Source organism: Cervus canadensis, chromosome 16, assembly GCF_019320065.1.
Source record: "Cervus canadensis isolate Bull #8, Minnesota chromosome 16, ASM1932006v1, whole genome shotgun sequence".
NCBI lineage: Eukaryota > Metazoa > Chordata > Mammalia > Artiodactyla > Cervidae > Cervus > Cervus canadensis.
This window is the reverse complement of record NC_057401.1, coordinates 65,506,627-65,529,309: the sequence shown is the minus strand read 5'-3', so window position 1 is coordinate 65,529,309 and position 22,683 is coordinate 65,506,627. Positions and strand designations below refer to the sequence as shown.

The 22,683-nt window shown below is 42.7% G+C and overlaps 1 protein-coding gene across 2 annotated transcripts in view; it reads left to right on the top strand.

Annotated features, from left to right (window-relative positions):
• The window catches only part of CTNND2 (catenin delta 2), a 1,083,336-nt gene that overhangs the window by 940,688 nt on the left and 119,965 nt on the right, over window positions 1–22,683 (top strand). For both annotated transcript variants that reach the window (XM_043488912.1, XM_043488911.1), the window contains exon 15: window positions 17,162–17,335. In XM_043488912.1, the coding sequence (XP_043344847.1) occupies window positions 17,162–17,335 (174 nt within the window). The remainder of the gene's footprint in view (window positions 1–17,161; window positions 17,336–22,683) is intronic.

Below are 22,683 nucleotides of genomic sequence, written 5' to 3'. Positions count from 1 at the left end.
TCTGTTTAGATCACAGCATGCTATTTTCTAAACTATTTTTGAAATCGTTGTACTTTGAGTGAGTGTCAGAGGAACTATTTTATTGAGTCAGGATTAATGGAAATGCATCCTGAAATATAATTCCTACATGTAACCCAAATGTGTCAGCGTTAGCATTTCTGTAGGCTCCGGTTCTCGAGCTGTTTGTGGTCCCTGAGGGCTGCTCCAGGCCCTTCTACAGCTTCTGTAACTGTGTGTTCCCATTTAAACTTACCTATAATTTAGGAGACGCAGGCTCATTGCCTCTTTGACTGTGACCTTCCACTCTGAGAAGCAAACCCCCAGCACTGCCTTCTCTCCTGTCCTGGGTCAGTGCTCTCTGTCTTGAATCTCTCCCTGATTCACAGGAGCTTTTGCCTTTTGGGAGGATCTTTTAAAAAAAAAATTTAGTATTTATTTATCTGCCTCGTATCAGGTCTTAGCTGCAGCTCGCAGTCTCTAGAGCATGGGCTCAAGTTGCAGCGTACAAGCTTCGTTGCCTCACGCATGTGGGATCTTAGTTCCCCAACCAAGAATCAAGCCCACGTCCCCTGCGTTGCAAGGCAGATTCTTAATCACTGCATCACCAGGGGAGTCCCTGAGCTGGGGTTCTTAATTCAGCCACTTAGAACTCTCCCACCGGGGGAATGGACCAGTCGGCCAGCACCTACCATGTACCAGGTATTATACGAAGGGGTGTCAGGCACTTCAGTTATCCCACCTGGTTCTTCCGGGCACCAGACCATGATGAGTTCTGAACGTGTTCAGTATCAAGTAAGTTAAAGACGGCCAAACAAAGGTATATGGGTTCTTCTAGTTTCCTTTGAGGCACTGTGCATCATGGGGCCCAGTCCCTACATTGCTGTACCCTGGGAAGCAAGCTCAGGAAAACTGGAAGGAAGAAAAGCCTGTATGTGAGAATATAGTGGTCCCCGATCTGCCCTGTGGTCATGGTCACCTGAGTCTCACGTGCACCCTGATGACTCAGAACCTCTGGGATGGACGGGCCCAGGCAACTTGGGAAATCCAATTTGTGAAAGTCCAATAATATGGCCTCCCAGGTGGCACAGTGGTAAAGAATCGTCCTGCCAATGAAGGAGATGCAAGAGACGTGCGTTCAATCCCTGGGTCAGAAAGATCTCCTGGAGAAGGAAATGGCAACCCACTCCAGTATTCGTGCCTGGGAAATCCCATGGACAGAGGAGCCTGGCAGGCTACAGTCCATGGGGTTACAAAACAGTTGGACACGACTGAGCACACACACACGGTAATATGATGTTAGCCTTGGCCAAGAAGAAAGAGAAAAAAGGAGAAAGAGAGGGAGAGAGAGAGAGAGAAAGAGAGCGACGTCGGGGGGGCAAGGGGGTGGAGAGAGAGGGAAAGAAAAGGAGAGAGAGAAAGAAGAAAGAGAATATGGGAGTGAGGGAAAGAAAGAGAAGGAAGGAAGGAAAAAGGAAAGGAAGAAAAACTTTAAGGTTAAATTCACTCAGACTTCCAGGTTTTCCCTCTAGTCTGTGGCTTGGATTTTGAAGCACATTCCTCTGATGGCTTCCACACCTGCACTGGTGTCTCACTTAGTAAAATTCTGCCCTGACACCAAACCTTTTCCCCAACTCTGCCAAGATGTGCGGGAGGAGTTGACAGGGGCCAGAGAAGCCAAGGGTCAGAAGACAACATTCATGGACATCATCCGAAGATAGAGCCCTTCTTCCACAGTTTAGCTGCTTCCATGGAACGTTATGGTGTGTGATTTTCACCTTAGAATGTTGGACTTCACATTGTAATTTATAATATCAGAAATTCTTTCCTAAGTTGAGGAGGTTAAAATGATTAATAGAATCGTAACAATTTTTTCCAGAAGTCTAAATGAAAATCTATACAGTTTGATTGTTCTTCTTACAATATTCCTTTAAGGCGGGGACGAAGAATTTATTTAAGAAAGTTTTGCTGAAACCATCGTAAGTTAAAATACAAAGGAACTTTGTTGTTTATAAAGAGGCTTCAAAGTTACTTCAACCAAATGATAGTTTTTCAAAAGGTTTTCCTTCAAACTGTGCTCCTACATAATACAAAACTATTTTGAAGTGCCAGAAAATACATTATCAAGTTTAATGAGGATGTAAACAGATAGAATTCTAGCTTTATAGCTATAAAAATGATCGGATATAATGCATCATTTGGAATCTCTACTGCTCATAAAATCAGGTTTTAATGAATAGAAAGTGATTAGAGAAAGTGTGTAATACAAAGTGAAGAAAGAAAAAAGCAGGTGTGTATATAGACATAGATATATATAGATAAAACCTGGCCAATTTAGTAAAACTATGGCATAGGCAAATATAAAATACATGCATGTACACAAAGTATGTGTTTCTAGAAAAAAAATGCAGTAACATCAAAGGCAAAAGATACTGATGGACTCTTCTCATACTTACGTATTTGTAAATTTTCTATGATGGGCATTACATTTGCAATCTTTTCAAATATTATTGAAAAAAATAAAATCCAAAAACGCACTAACTGACCAAGTCAGTGTTTGTTTGTGCAAATTCATATGTTCTCTTAAATTTAAGATGCCTCAGAGAGGCATAAAGTGAAAGTGTTGGTCACTCAGTCCTGTCCGACTCTTTGCAAGCCCATGGACTGTAGCCCGCCAGGCTCCCCTGTTCATGAAATTCTCCAGGCAAGAATACTGGAGTGGTTATCATTTCCTTCTCCTGGGGATCTTCTGGACCCAGAGATCAAACCAGCATCCCCTGCCTTGGTAGGCGGGTTCTTTACCACTGAACCACCAAGGATGCCTTTTGATGCATCGTATTTCCCTCCAAAAGGACGTTGCAAATTCATTAATTTCTGACTTTGTGCTCAGTGCCTATTGCTAAATTATAAGAAATTGTTACTTTCTCTGGAAACTCTTTGTAAGTAGAACTTCCCCCAAAGCAGTGTGTCTGTCATGTGCCAAGAGCCACATCTCACCCAGCAGGGTCCTCCCTGCCTCCGGCAGGATTTCCTGCCAGCAGCCTGTCACAGCGGGGCAGAGTGGCAGTCTTCTGAAGGCTGAGGTCTGGGGAAATGTGTGTGCGTATTCACTTCAGTTGTGTCCAACTCTGTGCGACCCTATGGGCTATATAGCCCGCCAGGCTCCTCTGCCCATGGAATTCTCCAGGCAAGAAAACTGCAGTGGGTTGCCATTCCCTTCTCCAGGAGATCTTCCCAACTCAGGGATCGAACCCAGGTCTCCTGCATTGCAAGTGGATTCTTGACCACCTAAGCCACCAGTAGGCACAACTGATTTTTCTACTTTTCCACCTTTTGTAAAAATAAGCATTTTTGTTTGTTTGTTTTTCCATTTGGGATATGGCCAAGGTTCCTGCGACGGTGTCCGGGGATCAGTGGTGGTCAGATGTGGATTAGAGGTAACAGGACAGCCCTGGCAGCTGACCAGAGCAGACCTGAGCCTTCAAGGCCTGCTCTGTGTGAACTTGAGTGAGTCCCGAGAAATCCGCAGAGAAACACAGAACTAAAACAAGCAAGAGTCCCTAGAACTCAGCATCTCTCTTCTGCTAAAATCACCTGTGAATGTTTTAGTTCACATGGATATATATGTATCCACATGGGTGGGGATATAAATCTATCAGATTCAGAGAGGATTCTGACTCAGCATTTTTATATGGTAGACATTCTCTCTCTCCTGATAATCTTTGTTTAGTGAGCTGAGGTCAATTTAAGAGTATGCAGTAAGTCCCCTCCATACCAATTCCATTCTGAGAGCACGTTCATTAGGTCCAGTTTGTTCCTAAGTCCAATAAAGTTAGCTTAGATCTCCAACTAACACAATTGGCCATATAATACTGTGCTATAACAGGTTTATAATACTTTTCACACAAATAACACATAAAAAGCAAACACAAAAATAAGTCATTTTTAATCCTATAATACAGTACTTTGGAAAGTACAGTAGTCACAGTACAACAGCTGGTATATAGGGCCTGGCATCGAGTGAACAGGCAAGAAGAGTTACTGACTCGGGGACGGAAAGGAGGGGGAGATGGTAAAAGTGAAGGAGCGATGGGAGATGGGGGGCAAGCTGCAGTTTCACTCAGGCCCGACGAGGCTGGACTTGGAAGCGCGTATTCACATCTTTGAAAGTTCTTGTAAGTTCTACCAACTGAAAGTTTGGTAGATAGGGGACTTCCTGTATTATTAGTGTTTTTGAACCTCTTTTCTAGGTTGTTGATGCCAAATGCATAGAATAGTGGTAAGTTTTACTTAAGATATTGGCTTGATAGCCACAAAAGCACTAGTAATGGGCTTCTGTATAAAGCCTCTAAGGCCCCTTACTTCTTCCACGATAATAGACATGTCTCAGCAGAAACCAGGGAGCTTCCCTGGTGGCTCAGACGGTACAAGCATCTACTTGCAATGTGGGACACCCAGGTTCAATCCCTGGGTTGGGAAGATCCCCTGGAGAAGGAAATGGCAACCCACTCCAGTACTCTTGCCCGAAAAATTCCATGGATGGAGGAAACTTGTAGGCTACAGTCCATGGGGTCGCAAAGAGTCGGACACGACTGAGCAACTTCACTTTCACTTTCAGCAGAAACCTGGGCTTCCCAGGTGGCGCTAGTGGTAAAGAACCCATCTGCCAATGTAGGACACGTAAGAGACATGGGTTCAAACCCTGGGTCAGGAAGATCTCCTGGAGAAGGAAATGGCAACCCACTCCAGTCTTCTTGCCTGAAGAATCCCATGGACAGAGGAGCCTGGCGGGCTACAGTTCATGGGGTAGCATAGTTGGGCATGACTGAGTAATTTAGCAGGCACGCAGCAGAAACCCAAGGCCTTTCTCCCGCACACTTTCCTGACCCATCCCAACACCCCACCGGCCAGCCTCCCAGCTTCCACCCATGCTGCTCCTCTAGAGTCCTCTTTTCTCCTTCCCCTTTTGGAGAATCATCCTTTAAAACCAGGTAAAAGGCCACCTCCATGCTCTCAAGACTTCTACCAAAGATAAGTGCATCACTCTCAATCTACATCTGCATGGTTCTGTTTATTTCCTCCAAGGGTTTTCACATCACGTATCATTTGCAGCGTGGATCTCCTCGAGAGAGAATCTCCTAAGGGGAAGGACTGTGCGGGTCTGCTTTCCGTCTTTGACTTCTGGCCCAAAGCCCAGCACCAGCTGTGCTGAGTGGCAGTCGATCTGTGGTCCAGAAAGGCCTCTAGCTCTTGCTGTGGGGCTGTTCCCAGTGGGTGTTCATAGCTGTCACTGGTCCCTGCCTCCTCAGAGTTCTTCTCAGGACGCTGTGCCTTCCAGGGCTGCTTTGAGAAAGGGGTACTCCATAGCCCTTTTCATTTATTGATTTTTGTGTTCTGCGGTGGGCACCAGTCCACAGCCTTTAAGTTTCCATTTGCGATTCAAGCTATTCCTCAGCTTCTCATGGCAGTGTTTTATTTTGTTTGTTTAAAACCTTTCATGTTGTATCAGAGTATAGCCAGTTAACAATGTTGTGACAGTTTCAGGTGGGCAGGGAAGGGACTCAGTCATGCATATACATGTAGCCATTCTCCTCCAAACTTCCCTCCTCTCCAGGGTCGTGCATGGTCGGTCGCTTCAGTCAGTTCCAACTCTTTGTGACCCCGTGGACTGTAGCCCACCAGGCTCCTCTGTTCATGAGGTTTCTCCAGGCAAGAGTACTAGAGTGGGTTGCCAGACTCTGCTCCAGAGAATCTTCCCAACCCGGGGATCGAACCTGGGTCCCTTATGTCTCTCGCATTGGCAGGTGGGTTCTTAACCGCTAGTGCCACCTGGGAAGCCCATCCAGAAGCAGGGACGCATTTTATTACATTCCGACTCTGCACTTACCACCAAACCTCAAGAACGTTCTAGATCAGGATAATCATCTGAGCACTTAGGATTCCTGTCAACAAGTGTATATGTCTGTATCTCAGAGTCCCCCTGGAGAAGCAGTACTTCAGTCACGCCAGATGGCAAAATGCTTAGTTCTGAAGGTGTCAGCATGTGACACATAAATGGGATTAGGTGCCCTGGAATCCCCTCCCCTGAAAGGTTTCCTGGGCATTTCAGGACATTGTATCGGGGGTCACCTCAAGAGCATCACCCACTGAGCCACCTGGATGCTGTTGGCTCAGAAGTGAGGCTCTGAGACTACATAGTGATCAATGTCCTAAAGCACAAAAATAAATTTTATTGCTGGTTTAAATCAGTGTATTGGGAAACTTGAATTTTAAACTTTCTTAAATTTTAAGTAGGCCTTCCCTGGTGGCTCAGATGATAAAGAATCTTCCTGCAATGCAGGAGACCTGGGTTCTATGCCTGGGTCAGGAGGATCCCCTGGAGGAGGAAATGTTGACCCACTCCAGTCTTCTTGCCTGGAGAATCCCATGGACAGAGGAGCCTGGTGGGCTACAGTCCATGGGGTCCAAAGAGTTGGACACGACAGAGAAGGCATGCATATACACTGCAGACAGTGTTGCCCCTGATTCCCTGCATCTGGATGACTGGCACATCACTGAAGGGAAGAAGAAATGTGGGCATGGTGCCCACCCAGCCTCACCCTGCCTCGCTCTGCATGCCGCTGTAAACTTGTTATCACTTGACTCTACAAGACCTCTCTCCTTGCCAGTAAATAGTCATCTGCACCAGAAGCTGGAAAGTGTTTGTTGCTCAGTCATGTCCAACTCTGCAATCCCATGGTTTGTAACCAGCCAGGCTCCTCTGTCCATGGAAGTCTCCAGGCAAGAATACTGGAATCCATTGCCATTTCCTACTCCAGGGGGTCTCCCCGACCCAGGGATCAAACCCGTGTCTCTTGTATCTCCAGCATTGCAGGCAGACTCTTTATTGTCTGAGTCCTAGAATGTGGAAGGGCTACCAAGAATTCCAGTGTAGGGGTCCACCATGTTGTACGAGTCAGCCCCTGATGATCAGGAAATTAGATTGCTTCCAAAGTTTAACTAATGTAAACTGCAGTAAACGTCCGTGTAGTTTTAAGTCTTGCCTACATCCTTAATCACTTCTCAAGGGTAAAATCTTGAAAGTGAAACACTGAGACCAAAGAATGCTCTTAAGACTTTGGCTGCATAAGCCAAGAGTTGTCTTCATCACTCCAGATGCCAGCGACAGTGTGAGCTCCTTGTGATTTGCTTTGTTATCACATGATGGATCTGCCCTTTGTGACATTCTTGATGCTTTTAAATCCTCGCTTCCTAATACCCCAGGTTCTTTTTCTTTCTTCCAGGTGGTTTTCATTCCCTTATCAGTAACCATACTTTCCCGTTTGCGGCTTAATGCCATTTCCTTTCCAACCATCCGCTGATTTCAGCTGCCGCGTATCCCTCATGGTTGGGGGCAGTGTAGTCCCATGCTGCTGTCACCTCACCATATGTCAGGATCTTGGTGACTCGAGACATGATATTTCATGTCCTCGAAGCACTCAATCGCATGTGCCTGCCAGGATCACGGCTGCACATTTTCGTGCGGTGACTGACCTTTGCCACTCTCCCTGAGTGAGTGAGATGCTTCTCCTTCTTACACGCCTCCCATATGAAACAGATCCCATCACCCAGAAACGCTGCTCTTCCACTCTCAGTGACGTTACAGACTCAACTCTCTATTTTTGGCGTCTCGTTTGGTTTGTGTTTACATTTTATCACTCAGTACTCCACGCCATCAGTCAATACTCTGTCTCGAAGACTAGATCTGGGTGTCTCAGTCTCGACACTGCCCACATCAGGAGCCGGGCTGGTTCCCTGTTGGGAGGCCTCCCAGGTGACTAGGTGGCAAAGACTCCGCCTGCCAGCGCAGGAGTTGCAAGAGACATGGCTTGGATCCCTGTGTCAGGAAGGTCCCCTGGAGAAGGAAATGGCAGCCCACTCCAGTATTCTTGCCTGGAGAATCCCAGGGACAGAGGAGCCTGGAGGGCTATAGTCCATGGGGTAGCAGAGTCAGACACGACTGAGCGACTAAGCATGCTGGCAGTCATGGGACTGTCCTGGGCACTGTGGAATGTTTGTCAGCATCCCTGGCGTCTACCCAGTGGACACCAGTCAGTAGCACCCCTCTTCCTGGTTGTGACAACCAGAGGTGTCTCCAGACATTGCCATTTGTCCTCTTGGGACTACCTCAAGGAAGGTGGCAGGTCAGGGACAGAGCCCCTTGAAAAGGCAGATAATGGGGTGAGTTATTCCTAAATGTGAATGAGAAGTTAGGAGCAGAGAGAATTCAACGTGAGCTTTACTAGCGTTCTGGCTGGTTCTATCAGGATGACTAGGGGAAACGACAGGCAAGTCCAGTGACGTGGACCAGCCTTGACAAATACTCCTCTGTAGGCACAGCGGCCACCTGATCCCATCTCTGGAGCCCACAGCATCACCAGCCTCCCTCCAGCCACCTCCTAAGGGGTGAGCATCCACACGGGCACGGAGGTGAGTCAGCAAGGCTGTCCCTGAATCTCTAGTTCTGAGACCTTGTTTGGGAAACACCCTAGCCAACCTTGCCTTTAAGAGAGGTTTCTGATCTCTCAAGTGTAAAACGCCCCACATTTTTTACAAGGAGCACCTGAAGACAACTGTGCCACGTGAATCCAAGTCACTAGCCATCACCTCTGTCCACTCTTTCCACGGTCCAGCTGCCCTGTAATCGTCATCTTCAGAATATCTCCCAGGAGAAGTCAGACATCCGAGCTACCCGAGAAGAAGTTTCTTCCCAAGAAGGAATTCTTAGGAATTTCTTCAAAATGCTAAGAGTTTGCCTGCTGCAACAAAAGATCTGGCATGCTGCAACTAAAAAAAAGATTCTGCATGCCACAATTGAAAAGACCCCACATGCCGCAGTAAAGATGAAAGATCAAGTGTGTAGTCGCTAAGACCCAGTGTGGCCAAATACATAACAACAAACAAAAAACTCCAACCAACTCTCAAAAGCCGAAAGAAAGATGATTTTCATGTTGACTCCTGGGAATTTTGAAGAAATTACACAATACGCTACACTTCATGATAGAAGGAATAAAAGGCAATAAGATCGTGTTATGAAAATGGTTTCCTTTAGGGATGGGAGAATTTCTGACCTTTTTATTTCTTCTTCTTTCTATCATTGGCAGAGCTTCTTGAATCTGTGACTTAATGTCTTTTTAAGCTTTGTAAGACTCTCCGGCACCACATCTTCAAATATTGCTTCTGCCTAGTTCTTTCTATAGTCTCCTTTTGAACTCTAATTCCCTATTTATTAGACTCCCTTATTCCATTTCTTATACATACTACCCTCCACTCTGTACTTTTCTTTTTCCTTTTTTTTTCAATTGTGGCTCTTTATATTCAGTCTGGATATTTCCTTCTGATTTATATTTTAGTTTACTATTTTTCTCTCAAAATACATCTAATCTTCTTTCATACTCAGACAAGGGGATTTGTAACTCCAATGATGATGTTTTCAACTGTGTTCGTACTCTAACAAAGTTCTCAATCTTTTCTTTATTGAATGTAATAATCTTAGTTGTTTTAAAGTCTGGTTCAAATAGCTCCCTTATCCAGATTCTTATGAAATGTTTTCTATTTCTATGGTCGGCTTTATTACTTTTCATTCACACAGTCTTTCTTCCTCATGTTCCTGGTTATTTTTTTATTAAATCTGAGACATTTTATATGAAAAACTATCAAAGTAGTTTGAGGCCTAGGATGATATGATCTCTTCCAGAGAGTGTTCGTGCTTGGTTCTGGAAAGTATTTATGCTTAATTCTGGCAGGAGGCTTGAATCAATGGCAATCTCAGTTTAACTTAATTTTATTATAGGGATTTAAGGAATTCAAGGTCATCACTATTCCTAGAGGATCTGCCTACATGATCCTAAACAACAACATAGAAGATTTGCCAAGCTACTTGTTTTTTTGTCTTTTGTTTTTTTTTTTAAATGAGGCTAGATTCCTTTTATCCCCTTAGGTTGTTAGTTATGTTTTTTTCCCTGTCTTTTAGTCCCTGCTCTGATCAAGAATGGCCCTTGAGGGTCAGTAGCTGCCCACCTCAATAGCTTTCCTCCTTCTGAAAGATCGTCACTGTCTTTTTAGCTCTCTGATTCCTGCAAGCAGATATTTTAAAATACTTGACTCAGTTTGTTATCAGTGGGAAAGGTGGTCTGAGTTACCTAGCCTGCACTTGTCAAAAGCAGCCGTCGCAGTCATTTCTGCTGTCCTTTTACTGACCCCTTAGTTGCGGCACGTGGGATCTACTTTCCTGACCCGGGGGCAGACCTGGGTCCCTGCATTGGGAGCTCAGAGTCTTATCCCCTGAACCAGAAGGGAAGTCCCTGCTTGGAGTTTTTTAAATAACCAGTATTCCCTGCTTCCCCTCCCTTTCCCCCTCCCCTCCCCCCCACCCCCATTAGCTGAATGGGATAATAAAACACTGTCAGGATAAAATCAGTTAGTAACTGCTGTTCAAACCAAGTCAAGCACAAGTGGTCAACAGGGAATAGACCTTGTCTAAGCCAAAGTCGCTCAGTCGTGTCCGACTCTTTGCTACCTCACGGACTATACAGTCCATAGAATTCTCCAGGCCAGAATACCAGAGTGGGTAGCCTTTCCCTTCTCCAGGGGATCTTCCCAACCCAGGGATCGAACCCAGGTCTCCTGCATTACAGGCAGATTCTTTACCAGCTGAGCCACAAGGGAAGCCCAAGGATACTGGAGTGGGTAGCCTATCCCTTCTCCAGGGGATCTTCCCGACACGAGAATCGAACCAGGCTCTCCTGCATTGCAGCCAGTTTCTTTACCAACTGAGCTATCTGCGTCTAGGGTGTTGCTTTTTAAAGTAGTCAGTCCCAACTGCAGCCTGATTTACCCAAACCCTGCACGAAGGAGCATTCCCTGACAGTTTACCACTTTAGAATTATCTTCTCTTCCTACATCTCTGATGTGTGACTTCAGCTGGGAGGCAGGAGTGGGATTTTCAGATCGGAGTATTTTCCTGTCGCTGCGAATCCACTCTTTCTCTCTCTTGCAGTATCTCTGGCCTATTTATTTTGCTGAAATCCCTTGAAAAGAAAAGTGAACCCCCACACACGTGGACTGTCATGCTCTCTCACTGGTGGAGAAATTTCAGCAGAAGAGATGCATTCCACTGGTGAAGAGGCCTTTTCTGTTTGTGTTCCAAAGACGCAGCAGTGAAAGCGCTTTTCTGTACATAGACTGGAATGGCTGTGACATCCATGGCAGAAAGAGCTGTGGATTTTAGCACTCCTCCCAAAATGTAAATTCTTCTATGTAGGCGAGACCCTTCTGTTAGCATCTCCATGGTACCCAGCCCAGCGCCTTGAAATGAGAGACTGCAGTGGTTGTAAGCTTTTGCAGAGGAAGCAGCTGAAATTCCCTTGTTAATTCTTCTATTCAGTAGGGCCTTTTTGAATCTAATAACTGGACTTGTGAGCCACCATGCCCTACAAAGTCCCATGTGTGCAGAGAATGTTATATGAACGTCGTTAATTTCCAGCTTTTTAACTTTCTGATTTTTATCTCTAAGTCAGACCTTTCTCTTCATATGAGGGACAAATGGCTTCCATGAGTCCATCCTCAAAGCAACCGAGAGAGGAATCTTTTTTTTTTTTTAATATGTATTTATTTGGCTGCATCAAGTCTTAGTCGAATGGCACAGGCTACTCTCTAGTTGTTGCTACAGACTCAGTAGTTGTGGCTTGTGGCCTTGGCTGCCCCACGACACGTGGGACCTTATTCCCCATGCCTGCATGAGTGCTAAGTTGCTTCAGTCAAGTCTGACAACTTGCAACCCCATGGACTGTAGCCCACCAGGCTCCTCTGTCCATGGGATTCTCCAGGCAGGAATACTGGAGTGGGTTGCCATGCCCTCCTCCAGGGCATCTTCCCGACCCAGGGATCGAACCCGAGTCTCTTAACGTCTCCTACACGGGCAGGCAGATTCTTTACTCCTGTGACACCTGGGAAGCCACCCGCTCTCAGACCAGGGATTAAACTCGAGTTCCCTGCTCTGTGAGGTGGATGCCTAACCACTGGACCACCAGGGAAGTCCTGAGAACAGTCTTTTAAATAGAATTTAAGTCCCAAGGAGAAGTAAAAGTATTAAAAGCCATTCTAAAGGAATTTTTTTTTTTAATCACACCTTGAGCCCATTCCCACAGCCGTGTGTTTCCCTTTCTCAGCAGACGCTCCTTACAATCAGCGGCCAGTGTGTCTATTCTTCCCTGACCGTGACCACATCAAAAAACATCCTGTCCAGATTTCAGCAGCCCCTTGGCATCTAATATGGGGGCACCTTCTTCTTTTCCTTTTTGAAAATATTTGAGCACTACCTTCTCAGAGAGAGATAATATGTGTTTCCAATTCTGGCCATTTTAAGAAGTGAATGATAGAAACCTTTTCACTGATTCATTTTATTGATATCAGTCATTCATTTAAAGCCAGTAAAGAAAAATACTGGTACATAAAAAAAGAACAAAATAATGCCATTTACAGCAACATGGATGGACCTGGAAATGATCATACTAAGTGAAGTAAATCAGACAGAGAAAGACAAACCTATGGTACCACTTACATATAGAATCTAAAAAGTAGTAGAAATGAGCTTATTTGCAAAACAGAAATAGACTCACAGACACAGAAGACAAGCTTGTGGTTACCAAAGGGGAAATGGAGGAGGGATAAATTAGGAACACGGGATTAACAGATATGCACTGTGCTGTGCTTAATCGCTCAGTCGTGTCCAACTCTTTCAACCCCATGCCTTCTCTGTCCATGCGGATTGTCCAGGCAAGTATGCTATACTACTACATATAAAATGTAAGCATAATAGGGATTTACTATATAGCACAGAGAACTGTAGGGTTTCCCTGGTGGTTCAGTGGTAAAGAACCCACCTGCCAGTGCAGAAGGCATGGATTTGATCTGGGGTCAAGAAGATCCCCTGGAGAAGATTTAGGGTTAGGGTTAGGAAATGACCACCCACTCCAGTGTTCTTGCTTGGGAAATCCCATGGATTTCAGAGGAGCCTGGCAGGCTACAGTCTATGGGGTTACAGAAGAGTCAGACTTACCGACCCAACAATAGAGAACTATGTTGTATATCTGGTAATAATTTACAGTGGAAAATAGTCTGATAAATACACATTTAACTGAAAAAAAAAAGTTCTGACGATATAGTGTTGAATGTGGCGCTACTTGGGATGACAAACCAGCCTGTTTGTTCTGTGATCTACTCTCAGTATAATCCTGCCTCACACACTCCTTCTTTGCTACCAGCCTGTCCTCAAGAAAGCTCCATGGCAAGAAAGTCATGGTGTAGTTGGAGGGTCCTCCTACCTCTGAGACTGCGTTGCCTTGGTTCTTGCTGGGGTGACGGTCTTGCTCAGCTCAGGCTGCTGTAACGAAATGCCCGAGACCGAATGGCTTACACAGCGGACGTTTATTACTCACAGTCCTGGAGGCTGGAGGTCCAAGGGACCGGCAGACCCGGTGTATGTTGAGAGCCTCTTTCCTTGTGTGTGAGTGTGTGTTTCTATGTCACCACTTGGCAGTGATGCAGCCAGTGTGATCAACAAAAACCCTATTGGTTTCTTGGAAATACTTTGTTGGTTGTGCCTTGGGTTCAGGACACAGAAAGTTCTCCCTCCTGACCGGGCAGCATTTTGTTTCTTTATATATTATTTTCACATTTCAAGTTCTTAGGAAAACTTTGGTAATATGCCCTGTTAAAAGTTAAAAGCAAAAGGTTAAAAAACATATACAGTTTGCATAGGCTTACTTATAAATTTGAGTTCTGTGTTCTCAGGACTAAAATAGTTGGGTGATCAGTGTCTTGGCTGTGCTAAAGACTTAGCCAGTGCTTGCCTTCTTCAATCCCTGGGGCAGTTTTGAAGAAATTTTAGGGTAAATGCATCTTGTATTTAAATTTATAAATGATGTGTTTCCGGTATTTTGGTGAATGAGTTGCATATCCCTTGACTTCTTCTGGATCTTTGCTCTAGGAGAGCAAAGTGTACAACTGCGGGATTGTTTCATGACTTCAGTCTGATTCTGCTGTCACCATGACCCTGTAGTCCTGTGGGTATTGACTGGCTAGGCAACATGACATCAGGTGTTAGCACAGCTCTTAAAGAAGACTTTGAGTCTTATATAGGTGATCAAAATCTATTTTATAATGGACAGTCAATCAATACTTCTTTCTCTATTAACTCAACAGAAGTTTGAGGCAAGTACCCAGATAAAGGCAGCATGCCCTGGCTTTGAGATAGTTCTTTTTCCTCTGTATTGATGTGCCAGGGTGTCATCAGCATGCTGAAATAGCACAGAATCCCCTTTGAACTCCTCTCCTTGCTGTCAAAGGCTATCCGTATTCACAGCAGTTTTCCTTTTATTGCCTTCAGATTCTCTCTGTAGTCACTGAGAAAGGATTGTCATGAAAGGTATTTAAGATCTACATAGATCACATGTCAGAATGGAGGAAAACTGTCTACTGATTCAGCCGTTTATCCTGTTTTGTTGCACAGACGTTAGAAAAAAAAGAACCAGATGAAACCCAGCAAATGATAACACAGCTTTTTTTTTTTTTGCACTTTTTATAGTTTGTCTATCACATGTTGTAATGAACATGCAGACATTGCTTCTGTATACCTCCCTCTGTTATGCTGGCTCTTACAGGAGAGGGAAATTTCATCGATGTTGAGTGTTTATGTGAAATCTAAATCTTTATATGAAAATGATAGCTTCAGAGTTTTAAGGAGATGACAAAATTGTGGTCTGGGTGAGGGTTGGAAAAGAATTTCCCAACATGAGACAGAATGAGAGGGAAATAAAGTTTATCAGAGTGGGAGACACTGTTAGAACAGTGGGCCAGCTCAAGGGAGAACTGACACTGAACAGGGGTCCTTAGTCCACTTTTATACCCAGGGTACAAGGAGTGGGATAGGGGTCTTGCGAGTCATTTGCTGATTGGATGAGGCACGTACTGGGTGGGGGGGAGAGTAAGGCAAATACCTTCTCCCTATGGGGTAGGAGGGAAGACAGGTTATATTACTCAGGAGGACCAAAAATCTGTTAATAGTTATAAAATGGGGGAGGGAAAGATGATAAGGGTCTATTTTTTCCATTCCTGCATTCCAAGACACCCCTTGTTTCTGTCTGCTCTCTTTGTCCTTGGATCACTACAAAAATGAAAAAAAAAAAAAAAAGAATTTTCCATTTCCTGTTGCAGTAGCAGAGAAATTCAGTCCCCCCAGCTGGTTTCTTTTGAGAAGCCAACATCACTCCTGCCTCAGCATCGAAGTTAACAAATCTGCGTAAGGACTGTTTCCTTTTGCCTGCTGCTCTCTTTCTATCCAGGGCAGTGAGCCAGCCTCAAATAATGAACCAGGAGCAATGTGACAAGTCTGGTTCACTTTCATTTTTTTTTTTTTTAATGTATTTAAAAGAGATGGACTGGTTTCATTGATAGGCTGTGCACAGGTGTAAAGTCTTCTTTGAACAGTTTAGAAGTGGCTTAAGTTGAAAGAACAGGAAGGTCTCCACTTTGAGTGTTCTTGTTATAAATTTGAGATTGAGTGACACTGTCATTGAAAATGACCTTTAATCTGATGCCTCACCCATTGATGGAATGTCATTCATCTCTGTGCTTTAACCTTAAGTTAAGCTGTATCATAATAGAGAAAAAGAAGGTATGGCTTTTTAATTTTTCTCTTGGAAAATAAGCAATGAGATTCTTGCAATTCTTAATGTCTGTTAAAAAAACTTTTATTATATCTATCAACACTTCTATTTTTGTTACAAGGATACAGCATGAGGTATATTTTCTTCCAGGTAAAATTTCAGAATGAAGGCACTAACAGATTCTGAAATACAATTTTGTCTTCATAGATATACATACATGTATATGGACACACATGCGCATATATTTATGTACATAAGGTATCTGTGAGAAAGTTTAGTATATATGTCATTTAGAGTATATGTTCAGCAATCATTAGTAAATACAAATAAGGAGTTAAATAGCTTGATATTCGCAACATAGTACTATAAAATAATCCTTCTGTTGTACTATGGCTGTTCTCAAAAATGAATATGGGAATATATTTTCTACACATATTACTTCATTTCTACCTTCATTATACCATTGCCTTTATTTTTAATGGAAGATAAAGGCTAAATGTGATCAAAGATCAGAATCATCATTGGAACTCAATATTTTTTAAATTATAAGAGTAATAGAACAGGCTATTAGAAATGTAGGAAAAAATGAAAGACATACACACTTTATAAATGAATATTTGTTACCCTTACGCTGTTTATGATGCGTTTTACTTGGTACCCAGCCCAAACCCCTTACGGCTTTGTGTCCGGCTTTAACTTCTGTTGTAAACATTGATCCACATTGCTACATGATCTTCAAAGCTATCATTTTTAAGGCTGTATTCATTTGCCTTTTGTGTATAATCCATAACTTAAAATGTATGTGCAGTTAATTTTTAATTACATATTTTGTTAACTCATTACACTCAATTCAAAGCAAACGTCAGAATTTCTATAGGATCAAAATTTGCCTATAGCTCATGGCAGAGTATCTAATAAACCGTAACAATCTTCTCTCTTTTGTACATTCTGTCGTTAGTTTGATGCTCATAGATGCAATGACAAAATATGTATTTTATAAGTGATTTAGAAATGTATCACAGTTGACACTTGCGTGTGAGGAGTGAGGGCACTTGATAGTCTCTAACTGCGATACTATGCCTATCGTATGCTTAGCTTTCTGTAAAGTATGCTGTCTTGATCTGTAGTCTTCCTCCATCCTGCCCAATCAAAATCAGCGTACCTTTTCTCCTTCCTCCCTGTAACGGTTGCTAGAATTGTTCTCAGAGCACTTAACTGTTCTACTGCCAATTACATTCACTTATGTACCTGCTCCACCCTCCATCAGAAGCTCTCGGGGGGCAGGAATGGCTCTCCCATTTTTGGTGGTCCTTGGACTGCTGATGCCATATGCTGCCTGCAGTTCTCCAAATGTCATGACACCCTGCTTCGGTTTTCGTCTTGGATGTTTGCAGAGGGCAATGGTGGGAAGTGTGACGATGTTAAAGATGTTTACTCTCTCATTTCTCTTCCACCAGTGGGATGGAGTAGGACCTCTTCCAGACTGTGCAGAACCACCAAAAGGGATCCAGATGCTGTGGCACCCGTCCATAGTCAAACCCTACCTCACACTGCTGTCTGAGTGTTCAAATGCAGACACGCTGGAAGGGGCGGCGGGCGCCCTGCAGAACCTGGCTGCAGGGAGCTGGAAGGTATGACTGGTTTGTTACAATAAGAAAGAAATCTGGAAGCACGAGAGGGTTCTTAGAAAATAAGAGAAGTCCAATTTTGAGGGGTGCTATTCTAATCAAGTTTTCTAAGGATGTTAGAGAAAAAAAAAGAGTTCCATTGAACTGTTGGACTTAGAAACATATTTCTTTGAAAAAGTCTTCTTAAGGAGGTCCTTGAAGATGCCTGCAAAACACAGAGGAATAGATGTCAGTATAGTCATGGAAGATGCTGTGATATGCTTTCCATTCTGTCTGTGTAGCTGAGTTCCTTCCTTTTCAGAGGTGACTGGGAACATGTCGAGGCTTTTCAAAGCACTGTCACTGACAGAGCTGATACCCAAACATCTTGTATAAAAACCCCTGTGAATCCTGTAATATCGTAGCTGGTCTTGTCCCCAAAGGAAAAGAACCACTTGCATTTTTAAATTATGGGATTACAGGGAAGAATAGTGTTACTAGTTATCTTTGGCAAGATGTTAAATTAAAACAATTGTATGGTTGGGAAAGATACTAGGAGGGTCTTTTTCTCTGGATTTTTATAAACACAGTCTTCCTGATGGGTTCTCACAGAAAGTTTTCATGACCTTCCTTTTGGGTAGAAAGGAAGGATTCATGATAACCAAGAATTCTTGTGTTTGGTCACTGCTAGTTCCATGAGCTAAATTGCCTTTTTGCATAAAAGAGTGTTAACCTCTTAGAAGAATGAGGGAATACGGAGAAAATATCAAGAGAAGGAGTTTAAACCTCAGCCTTCCATTTTCCATTCATTTAATTTCAATGCTTGGAGTTTTGGACTATTCATACATCACTCCTTTCCTTACCATTCATTTTTTCTTCAAAACAATATTGATATAAACACATAGCTTTAGATCATTCTCAGAAGCTCAGTACCATGGGTACCACACATACTGGCTTCAGTATTGCCCTGTAATAATACCTTCTCTTCTTATCAGATCTTCCAATACCTGCCTCTTGTCACTTCTCTGTCCCTCCCATCATCGTTTCCATTTCTACAGTCTCAGCTGCAGCACCATCTTTCCTGGGTGTGACCTTCCAGCTCTTGGGGCACAGCTCTTGGGACCCAGCCCCTGATGATACTTCCCAGGAGCTGGCTACTTACTCATGCATGCCAGGCCCTCTCTTCTCTTAGGTTTTAGGAATGAGCATAATTATTCCTTTCCCTCTCCACCCTTAAGGCATCCCTAATGTTGTCCCTTAAGAATTCAGGTGGAGCGGGGATTGAAGTGAATTTGTCGTTTGCTTTCATCCAAAGAAAAGTTTCAAAGTTAGAGTCTCACCAGGCAGAATGCCAGAGGATAGCCTTGCAGAGCTAGGAAAGTGACAGTCATGGAAGTCAGTTCCTTGAACTTGTCCTGAGTCTTTACTTCCATCTAAAGTTAAGAGGCTTTGAGTCCGGTCACAGTTCAAAACTTTTCTAAGCTTTGTGGCTCTGGGAAAGTTAAAGCATCTCAATGTGTCCCAGGTGCATCATCTTTAAGCAGAAGCAGTCATGGGTGACTTCCCGCCACATCATGTAGGTTAGTCACAAAGCTGGATTCAAAGATGCAGGATGTCATAGGCCAAAGGGTCATCACTGATCACCCAAGAGCACTAAGTTGCTGCAAGTCCCCACCCACCTCCCTTGCCTTGGAGGATGGATTAAAGGGGATGGGAAGGGATGCTCTCTAGAGCAGAGTCTGATCTGAAATGCAAAGCCATCTAGATGATGGCAAGTTTGCCACATTTTGATTTTTTAATGAATTATTATTTTTACTTGCCAAATAGTTAGGTTCTTATAAGAACAAGTTAAAAATGGAGAAATGTCTTTGAGCGCTAGAAGATGTTGATTGTAAGATTTCAACCTTTGCTTCAAAAGTTAAGCTCTGTATTCCATATGTTCAGAAAATTAATTAGAAACATGAAAAATTTATAAAGACGCATATAAAACTTCTGGAGTTGAAAATATAGCATCTTAAATGAAAAATATGTGGGATGGAATCAATAGCAGATTAGACATTGCAGAAGAAAAGTTTAGTGAACTGAAAGACAGCGATTGTAAACTATACAAAATGAAATACACAGAAAAAAAAAAGGAAAAAAATGGACAGTGCATCAGTGAGCTTCAAGTGGCCTGAAATATATGTATTAATGGAGTCCAAAACAAGACAAGAGAGAAAGAAGAAAAAGAAAGCTATTTGAAGAAATGATTGAAAACATTCCAAATCTAATGAAAACCACAAACTCACACATCTAAGCAACTCAAGAAACTGTACCAGAAGCATGAAAAAGTTATACCAAGGTACATTATAATGAAATTGCTCAAAATCAGAAATAAAGAGATAATCTTAAAAGCAGCCAGAGAAAAAAGACATGTCACGTACCAAGAACTGTACATCTCCACATCATATTTAAGGATAAATTGTCGGGGTCTAGCCCCAGCAGGATCTAGGGGAACCCTCAGGATGAACGGCGTCGGCGAATGAGAGAGAGAGTGAGACAAAGCTCAAGGGCTAAGTCTGAAGTTTATTTTTGTATGGCCCCTTTATACCGTTAACAACATCTTTTTGGGGGAAGTGCATATTGCTTACACACAGGTCATCTCAAAACATTACAGCAACTTGACCTTTAACAGAAACAGGATGTTATCTACATACTTTCCTTTACAAGAGTCTTTTTTATCATTTGGCCTTCAGGCCTGCTAATATTTTATGGCTTGCACCTGGTGTAACTTAAGCACCTTCAGTAGCTGACCCTGTTTTTTTTTATAATTAATCTATTTTTTTTAATAAGCTCATCTCTATGGGAACTAGATAGGATTACATTTTTACAGAACAGAAATGTGAAGGACTGCCGAAACAGCAGATATGGCACAAAACAGGCTCTTAGTCTAAAAGTTAACTACCTGCAAGAAGTCGCCAGCTAATCTCTATCTAAAGTATTTTCTATTAGGCACATTTGTGGCTGTCATATTTGTGGAGCTTTTCTCACCCCGTGAAGGGTCCTATGCTTAATAGTTTCTTTTGTTAGCGTACTGTGCTTAGGATGTTTAGAACAATCAAGAGCATTTTTTGCAATGAGAGCACATGTTTATCAAACAAGCCAGAATGCCAGCAAAAGGGTTTGAATTGAAGCATTTTCTTTATCCCTGGCCCCTTCATAGGGTACCAGCGTCCAGGAGATTTATTAATTAGGGTTTTAAGTTGGTCCTCATTCAGTGAAAGAGGAGCAGCAGAGCTCTCAGCAGGCAACACAAGAATCCGCAGCAGGGCAAACAAGAACAACAGCAGAAAAGGGGGGAGGATACAGGGTGGGGTAGAGGCCGAGGCCAACCTGGAGGGTCCCTTATCCTAGACGGCCTTGCCTGTCAGGTTTTTGCCCCGTGACCTCGTCATGGATGGGGTCTCGGACGGCCTTGCCTGCCCAGTATTTTTTTCATGACCTCATCACGGGCGGGACCTCTCATAACGGCTCCCGGCAATAAATATCTCCAGTTATTCAATTGTTTCTTGTTAGGTTACTAAGGATGTCCTCTAGAAGAGAATCTGGTCTATAAGACCTCTAAGAGCAGAAACCAGGTTCCATTTATTTCTTTGTACCCCACTGCTAAGCCTTGTGCTTGGCTGAGCAATAATGCTGAGACACAGACATTTAACAGAACTAGTGTCTCTGTCCATATGTCTTTCTTATGAATAGCAGTCTTTTATATTTATAAACATCCGTCAGTCACTAAGCAGTTAGTAGCGCATCTTCAGATGATCACAATTTATGATTCTTCTTTTGGTCCTTTGATTCAGATGGGAATATGTAGTCAATAGGATATAAAATTGATAGAAAGGAATTGTGAGAGAACTATTTTCAGTTTTCAGACTCATCAGTGTTTTTTAGGATGCATATTTTGATGTCATTGCCCCGTTCCACGATTCCTGAAGCATTGGACTTTGTATTTAATTTGGTGATTAAAGGCATAGGTGCTGTGTCTCACATAACCAGGTCAGCTGGATGAGCTGCTGAGATACGTCTGGGTCTTTAGGTGTTTGGAGTAATAAAACAGTAAATTTACAGTGTATATGATTTTATACTGATTTATAGTATTTTGATATTCAAAAATTCTCTCCTGCTTTGGGTTATATAATGAGAATTAAGGAAGAAGTCTGATAAAAATTCTCAGAATTTTCTAGCAATAACATCTTTCTGACTGTTTTCAGTGCATTAACCTGAACATTAGTTATCCCCAGTGTAAAATTCATCCCCATATATCCAGATGCATTGAATTGGTAATTTTCTTATTATTAATAGAGACTACTGAGTAAGAGGCAGAATGGTCTACAACAGCTAAAATCAACATCACAAGAGCCATTCTGTATTTTAGACAAAGCTTAACAACTATGACCATTGAATTTCCCAGCCTTCATCATATTTCAAACAACAAATTAAAAAATGCAAGGAGTTACTCTTGTAAGTAGGCACACAGATCTGTGGTAAGAAGGGCAAATAGATACACTGATGGCAAAGTGAAAAGATAAAGGAGTTAGAAGAAGTAAATATAAGGATGCAAGAAAGAAAAAAATGTCAGAGGCCATTCAGTGTTTTGGCTATTTCATTTATTCTAATCACTGATGGTCATAATGCTGACTGTCATCAAGAAAATGTTGAATGGTTACTAGTAATTTTAGAAGACAAAGCATTTTAGAAAGACTTTTATTCCAATAGTTAAAGTAGAATTTTGACTCTCAGGGTGTCATCCTTGCTTATACAGAACACTGGCCTTCCTGATGGCTTTATGCAAAGGGGATAATCCTTGGTCAAGGCAAAGGCGCTTTAGGGCATATTTGTGCATAGTTATAAATGTATGTGCTTGTATAAGAATCTTCTTATAAAAATACAAATATACAAGCATGCATAAAGGTCAGTATCACATTATTGTTATTCTTTGTATAATTTAGTAAGGTACCATGTTAAATGGTAGGGGAATATGTGGGAAGGGAAGATGGATAAGCAATAGGAGTGATTTGAGAGGATTGTCATTAAGCCAACACTGATAAATGGTTATAACTTTTTAAAGATGAGAATAGTTTATACCAGAACCAAACAAACTTGATCAGTTAAAAGATTGACTGAGGACACACAAACAGCATCAAATTTCATGAAGACAGCATTACCATCTAAAACCTAGGGTTCTAAGAATGTGTTTTTTTATAGCAACTGTTGAAATTTAGTGGTGTTCTTTAAGTGTCCTTAATTTTATGATCCAAACAAAAGCAGAAATGTGAAGGTAAAACATCCGAATTTTACATGGAGAGAGCTTTTTATAGACCTCATCATCTGAAACA